The sequence below is a fragment of the Aegilops tauschii genome, chromosome 3, assembly GCF_002575655.3.
Source record: "Aegilops tauschii subsp. strangulata cultivar AL8/78 chromosome 3, Aet v6.0, whole genome shotgun sequence".
Lineage (NCBI taxonomy): Eukaryota > Viridiplantae > Streptophyta > Magnoliopsida > Poales > Poaceae > Aegilops > Aegilops tauschii.
In genome coordinates, this window is record NC_053037.3 from 79258904 (window position 1) to 79277075 (window position 18172).

An 18172-nucleotide genomic window follows, 5' to 3' on the forward strand; every position below is an offset into this window, starting at 1 on the left:
AAAAATAATTTTCAACCCAATATTAAACTAAGGTCGATAAAATTTGTGATTCCAATTTTGCATTTTATAAATATTCTCTAAATGACAATTTATGCTTCTAAATAATTCCAAATGTTTACCTAAGGCACATTTTCAATTAATTTAATCAACTACTAGTCAAAACTAGCTAATATCAATCAATCACAAGCATTTTTTTAAAAATAACTCCCTATGATTTTTTTAATATTCCAAATTTGAGAAAAATTTCGGATGTCACATCTGACGAAGAGGTCCACAATCATCAGGAGGATGTCCACCATGAGCCGAGGAGCCGAGCGAAGGCGTGCATCAAGCTGGAAGCGAGCTGAGCGCAGGAGCGGTTCAAAGGGAGATGATTCCACCGTATGGAAACCTGGTACGCTCGGCAGAAAATTTATAACCGGTTTCCACCTCCCACCACGTAAACTTGCCATAAAAAACCTTTCCCATCTGACGTTTGCCAAATAACATTATTAATGCATAGTTGATATCATATCAACGTGTACTTAATTTCCTCCCAATAAATTTGTGCATTGCATATACGCATTTACTAATATGAAAAATGTTCAACCATTATTAAAAAAAGTCAATGTGTATTTAAAAATAAAAATAATTAAGTAAACAAATAGAAAAGCCCAAGCACAACCAATAAACAAAACAGATAAAAACTGAAGAAACACAGAAAAACAAAAACCCGCTTGGAAGGTCTAGACCCGTATGAATTTTAAGATCCTCCCCATTATCTCTTAAAAAACCATTCAATTTAGCCGGCCCACTAAACAAAAGGATGATATATCTCGCACTAAGTGAGATATAATACCAACGCAGCAAGGGAAGCTCCTATTCAGAGCTTAAGCGCTGCCGAGTGAACCGGTGCTCACGTGCTAGCTAGCGTGGGCTGACCCATCTATGTTGCTGTGAACTGCTTCACCCGATAAAAAAACCGCCTCGTTTGCTCGGTCCAGATCGGCTGATAGTTGGGTTTAAAAAAATCAGAAAATTGGAAAAAGTTCATATATTTGAAAAAAATTCACAAAATTCAAAAAGTTTGTGAATTTCGAAAAAGTTCATGAAGTAAAAAAACCATGTATTTGAAAAAAGTTCATTCAATTTTTAAAAGTGCTCATGTATTTTTAAAAAGTTCACCTATTTTAGAAAATTTACCAATTTTAGAAAACTTCATTTATTTTAAAATTCCATGGATTTGAGAAAAGTTCATGGATTTTGAGAAAAAAGTTCACAGATTTTGAAGAAAGTTGATCAATCTTTAAAAAATACCACATAGTTGAAAAACATCTGCGGATTTTGGAAAAAATAAGTTGTGAAAAAACTGAAAAAGTTCATGGATTCGAAAAAAGTGTTGCACATTTGAATAGTTTACGAATTTGAGAAAAAAATTCACACATTCAAATTTTCATGAGTAAAGAATAATAAAGAATGAAAATGATAAAGAATAAACGAAAAATGAAAATAAAATAGCAAAGCAAAAAATATAGGAACAGAACAGTAAAAGGGAAAGAGGAACGAACAAGGAAAAAATAGAAAAAAACCCCGTCGAAAAGCTTCTAGAAGGTTTGCGAAACCGGCTTGCCAATTTTTTTTAGCAGTACCGGCTTGCCAAATAGGAAATGCCCGCAGCGAGGCCCTCGCGCGCACGCTTGCCGCCAGCTGCTAATGGGCTGGCCCATCTTGTACGTTAGTTTTGTTTTTGAGAAACATCTTGTACGTTAGTGGGCCCGTTATAGCAGCCCCACCCTTGAACCACCTTGAAGGCCAATCCTTCTTGTAATCGAGTCCGTCCTTCCCGAAGCTATATTGTAGAACCCTTCTAAAAAGAAGCTATATTTGTTGAACCCAACCTCGGTACGCGTAGTCTAAGGAGTAAAATCTAGGTTTCCCTTGCGTTAGTCGAGCGGTGGTTCATGGCGGCGGCGATGAAGACTCAAGCGATCGATCCAGAGGTTGAGGAGTTGATTGCAGAGGCAAGGAAGGAGTCTGCGATGGCCGGGGAGCGGGAGAGGATAAAGATGTTGGAGGATGCGGCACAAGGGAGGACCAACGCCATGGATCCAAAGGAGGTGAGGAGGAAAACAATGGAAGCGGAGGAGATGAAGCAGCTCAATACTTTGAAGAGGAAGGACGCACAAGTGACGGCAAACAAGCTGGAAGCATCGGAGATGTTCGACGAAAAGAGAGCCAAGTCGATGGCGGGAGCAAAGGCGGTGAAAGCAAAGGAGGACATGCGCATTGACGATAGCTACGACGAGGCCTGCATGTATCGCCATGAATGGGAGGAGCTGTGGGCTGGTACATTTGGCTGCTTCGAGGACACTAGTAAGTAATCAACTTGCTCCCCTCCCTAGCGCTGGCTATTCCAATCTTCTCAATTGATTTTGTAACTTGCCACATTTGCATATGCGCAGCGCTCATCCCCTCGATGCACTACACGGATAAACCACCTGCTTCTGAACTCTCCGTCTGCTCCTACATGCATACTCTGAACGTCTTTTCAGTTAAACTTGCTGGAACAGATGATTCTCTACGGTGGCCATTGCATGTGTTCGGTATCGTTGCTGCCCGGGACTATTTGGATCACAATCGCAATATAATATTTCTTCGGGACAGGGATAACTGCCAAATCATCCACCAGAAGGTACGTAACCATGCATCCTCTGCTTCTTCAGCTGACTTAGCTAGATACGAGGGAACGGTTGAGTTAGTTTGTAATTTGAACATCAAGCAAAGGAAAGATAACTAACTCCTCTCCCAGCTGACCTTCATGAAATGTTGACTTGTTTAACATACTCTATGCACAGTAACTTCATTGCCAACGTATTGCGCATTAGCTCATAGTAGTATCTGTTGTCCAATGGTTGAAGCCAATATATAAGTACACACGCTCGGTGTGAAACATATTTCTCTGATCTGTGGGAGCTTTGTGTAAGCTTATTGCACATAAGCAATCACCCTAGAAGTTAAATCGCATGTGATGCATGTCCATCACCCTAGAAGTTAAATCGCATGTGATGCATGTCTCCTATTTGTCAATGTGAAGGTTCACATTTGACTATTTGAGTACAATCTTGTGCACTCTGGTCTCAATATACATCACATTTTCAGGTGCAGGGGAACTCATTCAAGAATTATAAGCCGCTTAAATGTGTCCCGCGATGCATCCCTTGGCCTCAGCTGACACTAGCTAGTATTATATCTTTTTGTATCTCATAGTATTGTGTTCTCTTGAATATATTTTTCTTGGTAATGTGTTACCATTGTTTGTAAGGCATGGGCCAAAGATCTCTTAAATAAGCATGCTTTAATGTGTTTGAGTATGTCTGTACCTTAACATACACTCCCTTCATTCCAGAATATAAGGTGCATCAATTTTTCGTTCTAGAACATGTGTATGCTTGACCAAAATTATAAAATAAAATATCAACATCTGCAGTACCTAATAGATCAAATATGAAAATACTTTTCATGATGGGTCAAATGACACAAATTTGATATTGTAGATATTGATTTATTTTTTCTAAAAACTTCGCAAAAATGCACAATTTTGACTTTTGAGAAAACTAACAAACCTTATATTTTGGAACGAAGGGAGTATCTTACTTTGTTACTCTGCAACAAAAGGTTTAGGCTAGTTTTCTTCCAGCATTTGTGTAACGCAGCTCACATCCTTTGTGCGATGCACTGCACTGCACCATGGTTCGTGCTATTATTTTGTATTATGCTGCTCAGTTATCAACATTACCTCTTTTCCACTTCATTTTACTTATTATCTGTTTAAACTGGTTCCTTGCATCTGATGAGATCCGAAGATTTAAACGTCCTTCAAGGCCTAACTTAGATTTAAGTTCAGTTATGCGCACCATGAACTAAATTAAATTGCAATAGTTCAATTTCACTTGATAGATGAATTATGTATAGGCATTGGATGGAGTCATCAGTATGTATAATGTATATTCCACTAATGCAGTCTTATTAGCGATGAACTATGCATTATTACCAACTTAACTAATGTTGTGTGCGTGCAGGATCCATATCTAGAACTAACAGGTCCTACACGTGGTGTTGTGGTGGTGGATCCTACGGAGTTCGAGGTTAAATTGAAAGTTAAGGGCTCTACTGAATCTGAGGACAGGGATTTAAGCTTTCTCATTACACGGTACAATTGTTACGACTCGGAGAATCGTTCACGCGTGATTAATAGAGTTATGACTAGCCTGCTTAGTACACTTGAGCTGACATTTGGCCACATTGTTCGCTCAGTGGAGGCCACAATAAGTGTGAGATTCATAGGTGGGACATGGCCAGATGGTTTCCGAGGTGTATTTACCGCAAGTACCGCCAGCATACATCACATGAAGGTCACCCTGCTTGGTTTTCGAGATGGTAAATTACGTGTTGATTCCTGTGGCATGATCGCGCTTTCACGAGACGTTGCTTGCGTTGAACTTGATGGAAAGCTCAAAGTTTCTGTCGCGGCGCGAGGTGAAGACAAGGAAGCTGTTGGAGAGAGTGCTGATATGGTTTTCACGCCTAAGAAAGCTGGTAGAAGCTGCGGTATCATGAAGATTGGGTCATGCGAGATGGAAGTAACTGTGGCCTGGTCTGTTTTCACGGGTTGCATGTTTGCCCGTGATCCCAGTGCATGCCTAGCCGTCTAGGATCCCTTCTATCTGCCCTCTGATTCTGATTAGCTGATGGAACTGCTTATCTGTGTCAACTTTATGTTGTTGTCCTATTTTTTTATAGGTAAATGATTCTCCCTGGCCGACTGGCCACGTTTTCCGCCGGTCGCTCGCCACACGCGACTTGATGCGGCACTACACACCGCTTTTCCTTCCTTATCTCTAGCGAGGGGGTCCTCAACCTCTCTCTCTCAAGCCGCATCCATCTCCCTTTTTGTCTTAGTGCAATTTTTTTTTTGAAAGATCCAGCTTGGCTGGCTTTGATTGATTTAGGAGAGAGCATATGGGAGACAAAGTTTGATCAAGTGATCAGGGTGAGAGAAAAAGAGAGGTACATGAGCAAAGAGATATGAGGGACGTCTTCGGCCTCCAGCTCCCAGCTAAACTTTAAGATGCTATCTCGCACCTAAATCCCCAAACGGGGGCTCAATAGCTCTTGCTCCGGCTAGTCTTAGTGCAAATCATCTTGCGATAAAAGCCCTCGACTCTCCTCTCCTCTCTCTCTCCACCCCTCTGGCTTGAGTATCATGTTTGCTACCGCCCAGACGCACATCTCCTTCCTGGAGTGGCAGCGAGATCGTTGGCGTCTCGCTACTCTATTGTGGTTGTGGCGCAACGGACGCGTAAGACGGGCTCCTGTTTTTTGAGCTCCGGCAGTGGGCACCGCGTGCTGGGACGGTGGTGGTCGAGCGTTGTGACCGATGGCGGGCCCTGATGGTTGATGTTGCTCTCCCACGTCCATTGGCCTAGTCAGCGAGCTCACCACACTACCGTTGCATGGCTTCAGCGGCGAATGCTACAACTGTATACCGCAGGAGGTACAACTAGTTTTCGGCGCTGCTACCATCGTGCACACCGGTGCAGCAATCGGCGACATCGTCGTTGTCGACGATTTGCTACACCTTGTACTGCAGATGCTACAACCAAGTGCTCCAGAGCTACAACCATTGGCGAAATCTACGATCGATCACTGGCGAGGCTGGAAGCACGAGCACACGGAGTCACTGTCGGAGAAATGTATAGATCATAGGCTCCGGTGCGCAACTTTTGTGTAAACATGAAGTTGGCATCATGGCTTAAAAGTCTGTTGATTTTTGTATTTTTTTGATTGTTGTTGCTTTTTGTACTTGTGCAGCAACAGAGTAAATTCTCATCAATTTTTTGACATCAACAAATTGTAGCTACCATGTTTCGTAAAGTGAATAGTTGACATGGCAAATTCGCCACGTTTTTGCTATGATTGTTTCTCAGACCATGGTAAATTGATATTCACTCTTTTATAGATCGTTTTGCCATGTATGTTCTCAAAATTTTGCCATGTACTCCCTCTGTAAACTAATATAAGAGCGTTTAGATCACTATTTTAGTATTCTAAACGCTTTTATATTAGTTTACGGAGGGAATATTTCAGAACTCTAATTAGAGATCTCTAAAATTGCCATGACAAATGATCTATAATACATATCATTTTTTCTAAATTTATCATGATTTACTTCGCTTAATTTGAATATGACCATGGGGAATTCACTATGAATTGCAGATCGTTTGCCATGGCAAATTATAATCAATTGACATGGCAATTTCACAATCTTGTATAGGTACCATCTTCTGTTTTTTAGTAGATAGTTACCATGGCAAATAATTTAGAGAGAAGGATTTAAGACTAAGCATGTACCATGCTATATATTTGTTTTCTTAAATTTGTTGTCTCACTGTATAATTTTTCTTTAATTTTCTTGGAAGATGGCAAATATAGTTATCGTATCATGGCAATTTTAGTCCTCGGATCATGGAAAATTTATTGATTTCTTGCCATGTCAACTTTTTATTTTGGATCATGGCGCAATTTTACTATTTTCTACCATGGCATTTTATTTTTAGACCATGGCAACTAATCTTATACTTTTTGCCATGTAAACTTCAAAATTTTAGTTAATTGAACATGGCAAATTTAATTTACGCATTGTAGCAAATTTTCTTCCTGTAAGATGGCAAATATAGATATCGAATCATGGCAAATTTAGTTTTCGGATCATGGTAAATTCATTGCTTTCTTGCCATGGCAACTTTTGATTTTTATAATTGTCCGCTGCAATTCTTTAAATTGTCAAAAATAACACAAAATGGCAAATATTGCCGTGGCAAGTTTTACTAATTATTTCACTTTATTAACATGGCGAATTTTACCTAAATCCCCATGGCAATTTCTTACTATTTATTGCCATGGCAAGTTTTACTATTTATTTGCCATGGCGAATTTACCTAAATCCCCATGGCAATATTTAACTTTGATTGCGATGGCAAGTTTAATATTTATTTGACTTTTATTAACATGGCAATATTCAATTTTTATTGTCATGGCAAGTTTTACTATTTTTTTTTGCCATGGCTAATATACATTCAGTAACATGGCAAATTTACCTAAATCCCCATGGGAATATTTAACTTTTATTTCCATGGCAAGTTTTACTTTTTATTTGCCGACGAGAAATTGACCCTTATTATCATGGTAAATTTACCTAAATCCCATGGCAATTTTTAAGTTTTATTGCCATGGCAAGTTTTACTATTTATTTGACCTTACTAACATGGCAAATTTTACTTTTTTGCCATGTCAATTATATGCAAATTTTAATATGATTTTGTGTTTTTTCACACACAGCATTTTTCGCATGCATTACATGTAAATTTAAGTAAAAATACCATTGACATTTTTTGCTATGAATGTGCCTATGCAAATTATTATTGTTTGTATGATAGAAAATGAAATGAATTTTTCTTTTTCTTTTTTGGGTTATTGTTAAAATGTATTCTTGTTCACCCATGGCATTTTTCTGTGTTTGAAAGTTGATCGCATCTTTTCACTTAACAAAGAAAAAAATGTTTCTTTTGTCAGAGCAAAAAAAAAGGGGAAAATCTGGGCTTTTTTCTCCTATTTTTCATTTCTGGGCTTTTTTTGGCCCAATTTTTTTGGTCGAGAACTTTTGTTTTCTGTTAGCGATCAGTTTTTGTCTAAAAATATGTTAGCTATCAGTTTGTCTACGTGGCGGGCTGATGGTCTCCTTTTAGCGAACGACTTTGTTCGGACGCTCGATCATCCCAGCCCGAACGAATCGTTCAGTGGGAGGTTCCTTGAAATCTGCCGTTCGGCAGTTATCGGGTCCATTTTTAAATTGTTCGAAGTGGTACTTATGCCATGGTTGAATTGTTGCTTTGTAGTGACCTCAATACTGCATTGCTGCTTGTATGTGTAAAGCTATGGTCCCAATTGATCTCCTCTTGTGTAGTTTCTTATTCTAATGTACTCCCTCCGTTCATACATATAAGATGTTTTGGACATTTTAATATGGACTACGTACGGACACACTAAGACATTTTAATATCTTATTTTCGTTCTTTCTGTTATATGGTAAATGACCTGTATTATTATATCTTCTGGTTATAGCCGATTCAGACTGACTCCTGGCTGCCAATTTATTTCCGGCGAGTAGCGCACTGATTAGATCGATTGATCCTTCTGGAGAACACTCGTACGCAGCAGGCTATATATGCTGGCTAGCCGATTCAGTGTAAGCGACGGCACAAAGAATTTAGGACCGCCTGGAAGGACATGCACGTATAGACATATAATGGCAACATGCTTCTAGGATTGTATTACTTCAATGTAGTTAACTGATGAACTGATGTTCCCACACGCTCTTTGCATCCAGGTCGGGCGGACGTGTGCACGGTGGCTGCATGCAGCCGGCCGCCGTTAGGAGCCGCTAATAATCAGTCATCCATGCTAAATAACTTGGTCAAAACTTTGATAAATCAGCACTAGCCAAACACATGTAAGACTGAGAAAACATTGGATTTAGGAAAATGTAGTATTCCTTGCTCACCCATTATGAAAGGATCGAGAACGTGAGTCTAGAGGGGGGGAGGGAGAGTGATTATACCCTCAACAAGTAAAAGTGGCAGTTTTTTAGGTTCTTCAAGTTAAGGTGGAGTTTTAGCACAAGTTTAAGTATTCACAATACATTTAAAGCAAGCATGACAAGAGTATAAGCAGCGAAAAGAGTAAAGCATGCTAACTGCAAGAAAGTAAAGGGATGTGATTGGAGTGTGCAAAGGCAATGAAGACACGGAGATTTTTGACGTGGTTCCGATAGGTGGTGCTATCGTACGTCCATGTTGATGGAGACTTCAACCCACGAAGGGTAACGGTTGCACAAGTCCACGGAGGGCTCCACCCACGAAGGGTCCACGAAAAAGCAACCTTGTCTATCACACCATGGCCATCGTCCACGAAGGACATGCCTCACTCAGGTAGATCTTCACGAAGTAGGCGATCTCCTTGCCCTTACAAACTTCTTGGTGCAACTCTACAATCTTGTCGGAGGCTCCCAAACGACACCTAACCAATCTAGGAGACACCACTCTCCAGAAGGTAATAAATGTTGTGTTGATAATGAACTCCTTGCTCTTGTGCTTCAAATGATAGTCTCCCCAACACTCAACTCTCTCTCACAGATTTGGATATGGTGGAAAGATGATTTGAGTGGAAAGCAATTTGGGAAGGCTAGAAATCAAGAATCTTGTGGTAGGATTGGAATATCTTGATCTCAACACATGAGTAGGTGGTTCTCTCTCAGAAAATATATGCTGGAAGTGTAGGCATGTTCTGATGGCTCTCTCTCATATGGAGAAGGGGGTGGAGTGGTATATATAGCCTCCACACAAAATCCAACCATTACACACATTTGATACAACTCGGTCAAACCGAATAGAAGACCTCGGTGAGACCGATTTAGTTTAAAATGTGAACGTTAGGAATCTCGTTGGGACCGACTGGAACAACTCGGTGGGACCGATGTGCTAGGGCTTAGGGCAAACATCAACTCGGTGGCACCGATTGCATCAACTCGGTTAGACTGAAGTGAAGCAATAAGGCAACAGAGCGAATGTGAAGAAAAATCGGTCAGACGAATTGCATGACTCGGTGAGACCGAAATAATGCAACAAGTCACAGAGCGTTTGAAAGGCCACCTCGGTGAGACCGAAATCCGTATCGGTGTGAGCGAACTGTCTAGGGTTTCTGGTAGTGGCTATGTCAAATGAACTCGGTGGTGCCGGATAGGAGATACCGGTGGGGCCGAGTTTGACTTTGTGTTTTCGACATATTTGGAAGAGAAAAGTCCACTTTTGGTCCCTCAATTCTTCGGTCCGCTCACTTTTGGTCCATCAACTCTAAAGTCGGACAGATTGCACCACGAACTCTCGAAACCAGCCATATTTCATGCCTGCGGGGTTTCCCTGCCCAGTCAACCTGGTTTTGACCATGACGTGAATAGTGCTCCGATGAACAGTAAATTTGAAAAAATAGCAAACAGATTAAAAAAATTTGAAAATTTATAACATCGAAGATACTCACATGCGCAAGGTGCATGCCAATTTTCGTCATGTTTGGACGTTCGAGAAGCTCGCGGGAAAAGTAAATCTACTCTATGATGAACAGTAAATTCAAAAAAATAGCAAAAAAAATCTAATTTTCTTTGGCCATCGAAGATGTTCAAGTGCGCAAGGTGCGTGCAAAATTTTGTGCTAAAATGACATCCGAGGAGCTCGTGGAAAAAAATAAAATAGCATACGTGTGTGTGCCGCTTCGTGTGGTTTCCAAACCCCCGGATGCCATTTTAGCACGAAAATTTGCATGCACCTTGCCCACCTGAGCATCTTTGATGCCAAAAAAATTTAGTTTTTTTTTATTTTTTTGCTATTTTTTTGAATTTAGTGTTCATCATAGAGTAGATTTACTTTTGTTTTCTTTGCCACAAGCTTCTCGAACGTCCAAACATGACGAAAATTGGCACGCACCTTGCGCATCTGAGTATCTTCGATGTCATAAAATTTCAGAATTTTTTATTGCTAACTTTTTTCGAATTTACTGTTCATCGGAGCAGTGTTCACGTCGTGGTCAAAACCAGGCTGACTCGGCAACGAAACCCCGCAGGGACGAAAAATGGCTGGTTTCGAGAGTTTGTGGTGCAATCTGTCCGGTTTTAGAGTTGAGGACAAAAAGTGAGCAGACCGAAGAATTGAGGGACCAAAAGTGGACTTTTCTCTCTTTGGAATGAGAAAGTGGTTGAGGGCTTTGGAGCAATATCACTATGCATTTTGAGCAAGTTGATCATCTATGCTTTTCTCGTCTCAAACTCTATTCATGCTACGTCACAAAGTTTGATCAAGTCAGATTCGAACTACTCTGTGTGAGGAGCACTCAGAGTCCCCGATTCGTCATAGGCTTAAACTTCCAAAACCTCTTTTTGCATTTCGGTATGACCGAGTCATCCACTTCGGTCACACCGAGTTCACTAAGTTGATCTAGGTTTTCCATCTCGGTGCAACCGATTTGAACTCTTCGGTCACACCGAGTTGCAGTAACCGCTTGCGATTCTGCATCTCGGTGCCACCGAGTTGTTCCACTCGGTCACACCGACAGGGTCGGGATATATATATATCCATGGGTGAGATTTTGGAAATTTCTTCAAAAGCCCTCAGCTCGCGCGTATCCTGCTCTGCCTCCTCGGGTCTTCGGATCGTCTCCTCGGCGCCAGCGACCTTCCGCCACTGGTTTCCGTCGCCGTCAACGGAATTCTGCTCCGCCGTTGTCGCCGTAGCGAACTCCTGCCGAACTAGGGTATGGGTTCGATACTTTGTGCTATTTCCTTACTCCGATTCCTAGCACATTGTTTTGCCATGATCATTACCACGTATGAAAACAATCTATCCAGAGAAAACAACCTTTAGGTTAGTTTTGATTTGAAAGTTTAGGGTTAGGTTTCCACCGAACTCATCTCGGACCGACCGAGTTGTAGAAATCGGTCTCACCGATTTGGCTTAGGCCATTGCACATGCAATTTTCGGTCTGACCGAAAATTGCAAATCGGTGTGACCGAGTTCAACTCTCTGTGAAACCCTAGCAATCTCGGAGCCACCAAACTGTGACTCGGTCTGACCGAGTTCACTAGTTTAGGTTCCAAAAGTTGCTTCGGTGTCACCGAGTTTAACAAATCGGTAGCTCCGAAATGCTTTCTATGGAGAACTAAAACTAAGTTTTTGACTCATCTGTTTTGCGAAAACTCTGCACTTTGTGATGCTCATCTATTCTACCTCATCTATATCTATTCACAGGGTTTGCTATCAGTTTGCTTGCCAAGATGTCTGACCAGAGTGACAGCCATAACAGAACTGAAGAGCAAGTGCAAATGAGTGAGGGCACTAGTCCCTCAAGCAGCTATGATGAGGGCAGCAGGAGCACACCAAGTAACTTGCCCAAAGCAGCCACCAGATCAAGGAAGAAGAGAACCTCTGATTCTGAGGATGAGGATTATGTGGCTATTGAAGAAGAAGTGAGCTCAAAGAAGAATGTCTTGAAGAAGGAGTATACCACAGCTGCTGCAACCAAGCCAGGGTTGAACAAGAAGGCACCAGCAAAAAGAGTTCCTATGTCTAAGGTCAGAACCCCCACTCAAAAAACTATGGAGTTCACTCTTGAACCCAAAGAGGCTGGAGATGGCAAGAAGAGGAAGGAGAGGGTCAAGAAGACCACTGCCAGAGTTATTGGCAAGTCCTCTATGTTTAGAGATCCAGAAGAAGAAGATGAAGAGGAAGAGGATGCTGCTCCAACACCCAAGTCCCAGAGACTTATGGGAGATGCAATCAAGTCAGGGGCTGCTCCATCAAAGCCCAAAACTGCTCCAAAGCAACAGCTCAAGCTCAGAAGCCTACTAAGCCAAAGAGAAGCACCAGAAACATTCCTGCTGAAGAGAAGAACAAGGCCCCAGTGCCTGAAGTTGAAGAAGAAGATGATGAAGCCCAAGTGTTGAGAAAACTGAAACCAAAGATTCCAGACCACAATGACACTCATCCAGTGGCCGAGGACATGCACATCAGGAAGGATGCAGGACCGAGATTGTGGAGACAGTCTGATCCCTATGCTGTGAGGAGGAGGATTGCTGTTGACTACAGGTTCCACACTAAAGAACAACAAAATTTCTATGAGACCATTCTGCTTGACAAGAAGCCAATTGTCTGTGATATGAAGTGGGTTGATAGGGAATTCATTGATGAGAATGAAGATCACTTCCCAGGTGTACATGAAAGCTTCAAAGCTTATGGAGTTGACAAGTTTGTTGAACAGAAGCTCACAAAATGGAATGACGAGCTCATTATGCAGTTTTACTCCACTGCTCATTTCTATCAAGATGGAAGGATAGTGTGGATGTCTGAAGGTACAAGGTACCAATCAACTGTTGAAGAATGGGCCAAGTTGATTAATGCCCGAGAAGAGCATGAGGATGATTTGGATGTGTATGCCAACAAGAAGAAAGACCACAACTCTATGGCTAATATGCACAAAGAGATCCCAGATAAAGCTTTGGACACACACACACACACACACACACACGTTTGGATCTGTGCATTATTTGTTGTCTGGTCTAGCTACTATCAACACCATCTTAAGGCATACTCTATTACCCAAATCTGGAGATCACAAGATGATTAGAGGACATTCCATCAACTTGTTGCAGATCTTTGATGTACCACAAAAATTCAAGGTCATGAGTCTGATTGTGGAGACAATCAAGAGGGCAGCTGCTGACCAGAAAAGATCTTGTGGGTATGCTCCACACATTCAGGTGCTCATCAACTCAAAGATGGGCACATGTACTTACTTTTTGGACAAAGAGCATTTACCCTTGCACCCAGATTTTGAAGATAACACAGTTGTGATGAATGCGGATGAACCATCATCAGTGCAAGCACAAGAGAAGAGAGCTAAGGCAAGGGCAGAGAAAGCTGCAAAGATGCCAAGTATTGAGGAGGCATATGAAGTGTTCCTGAAGAGCAAACAAGATCAGCCAGCCTATCTGATTCAAGCTACATTGAGGATTGAGAAGGGCTTGGCCACCCTGACTCAGAATCAGGAGAGCTTGGAGAAGATCATAGAGACCAAGTTTTATGATCTTGATCTGAAGGTCACTGAGATTCAGACAACAGCTGACCAGCTCCAGGAGGAAGCAGAGGAGAAGAGAGGACAAGGTACTACAGATGCTTTTCAGCGAGTGCCAAGAGGTTAGAGGTCATCTGCAGTGCCTGTGCCAGATACACGAGCTACTTCATCTGCACCAGCAGCAACAGCTTTAGTTCCACCTCCAGCAGCCACTCCATCAGCTCCAACTACATCAACTGATGCCTTCATCCTTGGAGTTCTCTCTACACCACCTCCCGAAGACCAAGCCTGAGAGACGCATAACACTATGCATTTTCAAACTTTTTGGTAACTTGTTGCCAAAGGGGGAGAAATGTATAGATCATAGGCTTCGAGAGAGAGTGTTTTGCTTCTCTGTCTCTCTTGCTATTTGGTTGAACTTTATTGTGTGCTTGTTTGATACTCTATGTCCTTGTGTGAGATACTTGTATGATCATGTGTTTGATCATATGCTACTTTAATGCTTGCTTGGATGATATTATCTCTTATATTTCATATATGATCATTCACTTTGCTTGGTGATGAGTGTATGCTTTTAATTTCTATCATTTTGAGCGCTCCACCAAGATGTATGTGACATGGAAGAGTAACCCATTATCCTAATCGATTGTGCATTTGCATTCAAAAGCAAATTTTAAATTATGCACAAATTTAGGGGGAGCTCTTGCTTATCACATACTTCTCAAAGCGACAATGTACTTCAACCTTATTATCATTTTCGAAGCTTTGATCTATATGTTGTCATCAATTACCAAAAAAGGGGGAGATTGAAAGTGCAACTATCCCTGGGTGGTTTTGGTAATTGTCGGGGGAAACGACACCTACGGGATCACGAGGAATCCCTTTTGCTACGGTTGGCGGGCGCGGGGCCGTGGAAAGAGCGGAATTGAGAGATCAACGCAGCAGGATTATCCAGGTTCGGGCCGCAAGTGATGCGTCATACCCTACTCCTGTTGGTTTATGTTTATCTCGTGTTCTTGGACTAGCTACAAAGTGTGCAAGGTCCAAAAAGTCTGAATCCTTCCTCAGTACGCCATGGGCCTCCTTTTATAGCCAAAAGGGGTTGCCACAGTGGCACACAGGAGGTGGAAAGCCGTACAGTAGTCGAGTCTATCTCCTGGCACCGTAGGACAAACACATTTAATGCGCTGCCGACGTGCCCTTCTTGCTTTATCGGGGACAGCAAGGAAGCTCGTCCCAGCTATCGCCGCCTCGCCTGGCTTTGACGCGCGTCCGAGCTGACGAGGTGTGCAGCGCCATGCTGGCTGGCTGGCTGCTGAGTTGGTGCGGTGGCAGAGTCTTCACGAAGATCTGCATGCCACCACGTAGGTGCTTGCTGAGTTGGCCTAGAGGCCGCACGTCTCCACGCAGGTGCTCTCCTAGTGGGCGGGCTGGCAGCTATATGGGAACGGCGATGGAGTCTTGGCGAATGTGGGCCTAGCTGCGGCCCTGCGGATGTCTTCGGCAAGGGTCTTGCCAGGGCCCCGGCAAGGGTCTTGCCGCGGTGTCGTGGGCGTCCCCAGCAAGGGTCTTGCCGGGGGGGGGGGGGTCTCGCGGGTATCCTCGGCAAGGATCCTGCCGAGGACCTTCGTCTTCTGATTCTCATCTAGTCTTGTATGTTCTTGGTCTTCACAAAGATCTGCATGCCACCATGGAGGCGCTTCCCAAGCCTTGGTTCCAATGTGGTTGAGGGCGTTGGAACCTTTAGGCTCAAGGGCGGCAGCTCCGCTGGCGTTAGGCAAGTTGCCCCGGCAAGGTTCTTGCCGGGGCTGTGGAGGCCGCCCCGGCAAGGGTCATGCCGGGGAGTTCTCCTCCCTTCTGCTCTTTGTGTTTCTGGCTTGGCGTTGCTCTGGTTGTTTCGTGGCTTTGCTTCCTTCCTCTGCTCCGCTAAGTGTGGCCGCAGGTGCGGCTCCAACTGCCCGCGCACAAGTAAAGGGGTACAAAATAGGACCCCTCCTTTTGTGCACCGACAGGAACCCCCTGGCCTGGGCCACACATAAGCGCGATGCGTTGTTGGGCTAGGCCCAAAACGGTGCGCGGGCATGCGGGGCCGAGTTTTATAGTAACTCCTTTTCCAGTTGCGCTTCCCCACGACCCGCGTTGAATGCGCGACGTGGGGGTCACGCGTGACGTGGGGGTCATGCGTGGGGCGGTCGCTGCCCTCATGCGTCACATTGTACTAAATGGTAAAGAGGCGGCCCGCGCCTTCCCCATAAAAAGGAAAAACCACAGAAGCGCTGCTCATTTACCCTCTGCGCCTCTTCCAATCTCGGAACCGCCATTCCTCTCTTCTTCCTCGGGCGAAAAATCCGAAGTTCTTGCCTCTGCTTGCTACCACTGCGCCCCCATTTCTCTTGATCCTTCGCCCCTCCCAGCTGCCATGGCGCCCAAAACCAGCAGGGGCAAGGGAGCGGCCAAGGATGCCGGGGATAAGGAGGCGCCGGAGAGCGAGTCGGCGGTGTGGCGGACGCAGCTCGCCTACTTCCCGTCGACGGTCAACGCGGTCCATCTCAAGAACTTCTTCTTGCCCCTATGGGGGAGGAAGACGACGGGGCACCCTGCCACGCGCGTCGTCCCCGACAATTTTGCCAAGGACGGCCCAAATCGGTACCCCTTCTTCATCGATTTCTTCTCTTGCGGGCTCTGCCTCCCTTTCTCTGACTTCTTCAACGACGTCATGCACACCTACGGTTTCCATCTTTTGGATCTTACGCCAAATGCCGTGGCGTGCATGGCTCTCTTTGCCCACCTCTACGAGGGCTTTGCCGGGGTGCTCCCTAGCACGGAGCTCTTCCTCCACTACTTCTACCCTTGCCTCCAACCAGGGGGCGCCATCTCTGGGAGCATCGCCTGGATCCCGAGGACCCAGGAGAAAGGCATGTACCCGGAGGGCGCCCAGAAGGAGAGGTGGGAGGAGTGGCGGGGCCGGTGGTGCTGGATCGAGGAGAAGGGCCCGCAGGAGTTCTTCCGGGTTCGTCAGAGCCCGCCGACCCGCCGTGGGGACTGCAGCGACCTCGACGCAAACGACAAGAAGCTCACGGTCGCCACCACCAGGATCCATCACCTCACCATGGCCAGGCTCACCCTCGAGATGATTGGGGCGGACTTCATCCGTCGCCGAATCGCCCCACTGCACAACAAGGGAAGGCCGGCCTGGGACTTCAGGAATGCGGCCGACATCATGAGGCTCCGCCCTGGCTTGAAGCATAACTTCACGGTGATGGGGCTTGCCCATTTATGTCAAAGGCTCTTTAAGCTCGACGTGGATAGTGACAGCAGGGCTGAGAGGCCCGGCAGGGCTGAGGGAGTCCTGGACTAAGGGGTCCTCGGGCGTCTGGCCTGTTAGCCATGGGCTGGACTGATGGGCTGCGAAGATACGAAGACTGCACCCGTGTTCGGATAGGACTCTCCCTGGCGTGGAAGGCAAGCTTGGCGTTCAAACATGTAGATTCCTTTCTTTGTAACCGACCTTGTGTAACCCTAGATCCTCCCGGTGTCTATATAAACCGGAGGACTTAGTACGGAGGGGAGAGATACTCATTACCATAGTCACGGGTTTTAGCCATTACAATCTCGTGGTAGATCAACTCTTGTCATACTCATATTCATCAAGATCAATCAAGCAGGAAGTAGGATATTACCTCCATAGAGAGGGCCTGAACCTAGGTAAACATCATGTCCCCTGTCTCCTGTTACCATCGACCTTAGACACACAGTTCGGGACCCCCTAGCCGAGATCCGCTGGTTTTGACACCGACAAGGGCCGCGAATGCCGGCAAGGCCGTCAAGGGGCCCCTGTTTGGGTTGCCGGCGGGAGTGGTTCCGCTGAGCAACAACTCTCGCCAGTCCGCCATCATCGCCATGACGCCGGACTTCAAAGCGCATGGCCTTGACCCGGCCTGGGCCGAGCCGCCAGCGGAGAAGGTGCAGGAGTTCTTCGACACCTTGTCAGAGGGCTATGTCCGTGACGAGCCGCTGCTCATCCAGGACACGACCAATGCAGAGCTGGACTACATCGCCGCCAGGGCGGCGGAGGCGACGCTTGCCAGGGAGGCCGGCAGCGTTGGCGCCATGGAGGACGAGGCCGACGTGGCCGCGGAGGAGACGGAGCTCGCCCAGTGGGCGGAGGCTGCCGGGGAGGCCAATGGCGCCAACGCCGAGGCCCCCCTTGTTGAAGACGCGGGCGACGAGTCGTCCGAAGAGGAAGTCGAGGTGAACGACCCCCCGGTCACGGGGAGGCAGCGCGTGCTGCGGCGGGCCAGCTTTGGTGAGCTGGTCCGGCCCGGCAGGATCACGCAGCGGCAGCCGCCCCAGGAGCAGCTCGTGCGTGAGACGAGGGCGAAGGCCGCGGCAATGATGAAGGCGGCGAAGAGGAAGACGACTGCTTCCTTCTCGTCCAAGCGGTACCGGACCCCATCTC

At 45.2% G+C, this 18172-nt stretch overlaps 1 protein-coding gene across 1 annotated transcript; it reads left to right on the forward strand.

Moving 5' to 3' along the window:
- The first annotated feature begins 1940 nt into the window (after positions 1-1940).
- LOC120975582 (uncharacterized) lies at positions 1941-4848 on the forward strand. Its single transcript, XM_045234143.2, has 3 exons — positions 1941-2352; positions 2442-2671; positions 4059-4848. The coding sequence occupies exons 1-3, from the start codon at positions 1941-1943 to the stop codon at positions 4689-4691; spliced, it is 1275 nt and encodes a 424-aa protein (XP_045090078.1). The 3' UTR covers positions 4692-4848.
- The last annotated feature ends 13324 nt before the right edge of the window (positions 4849-18172 follow it).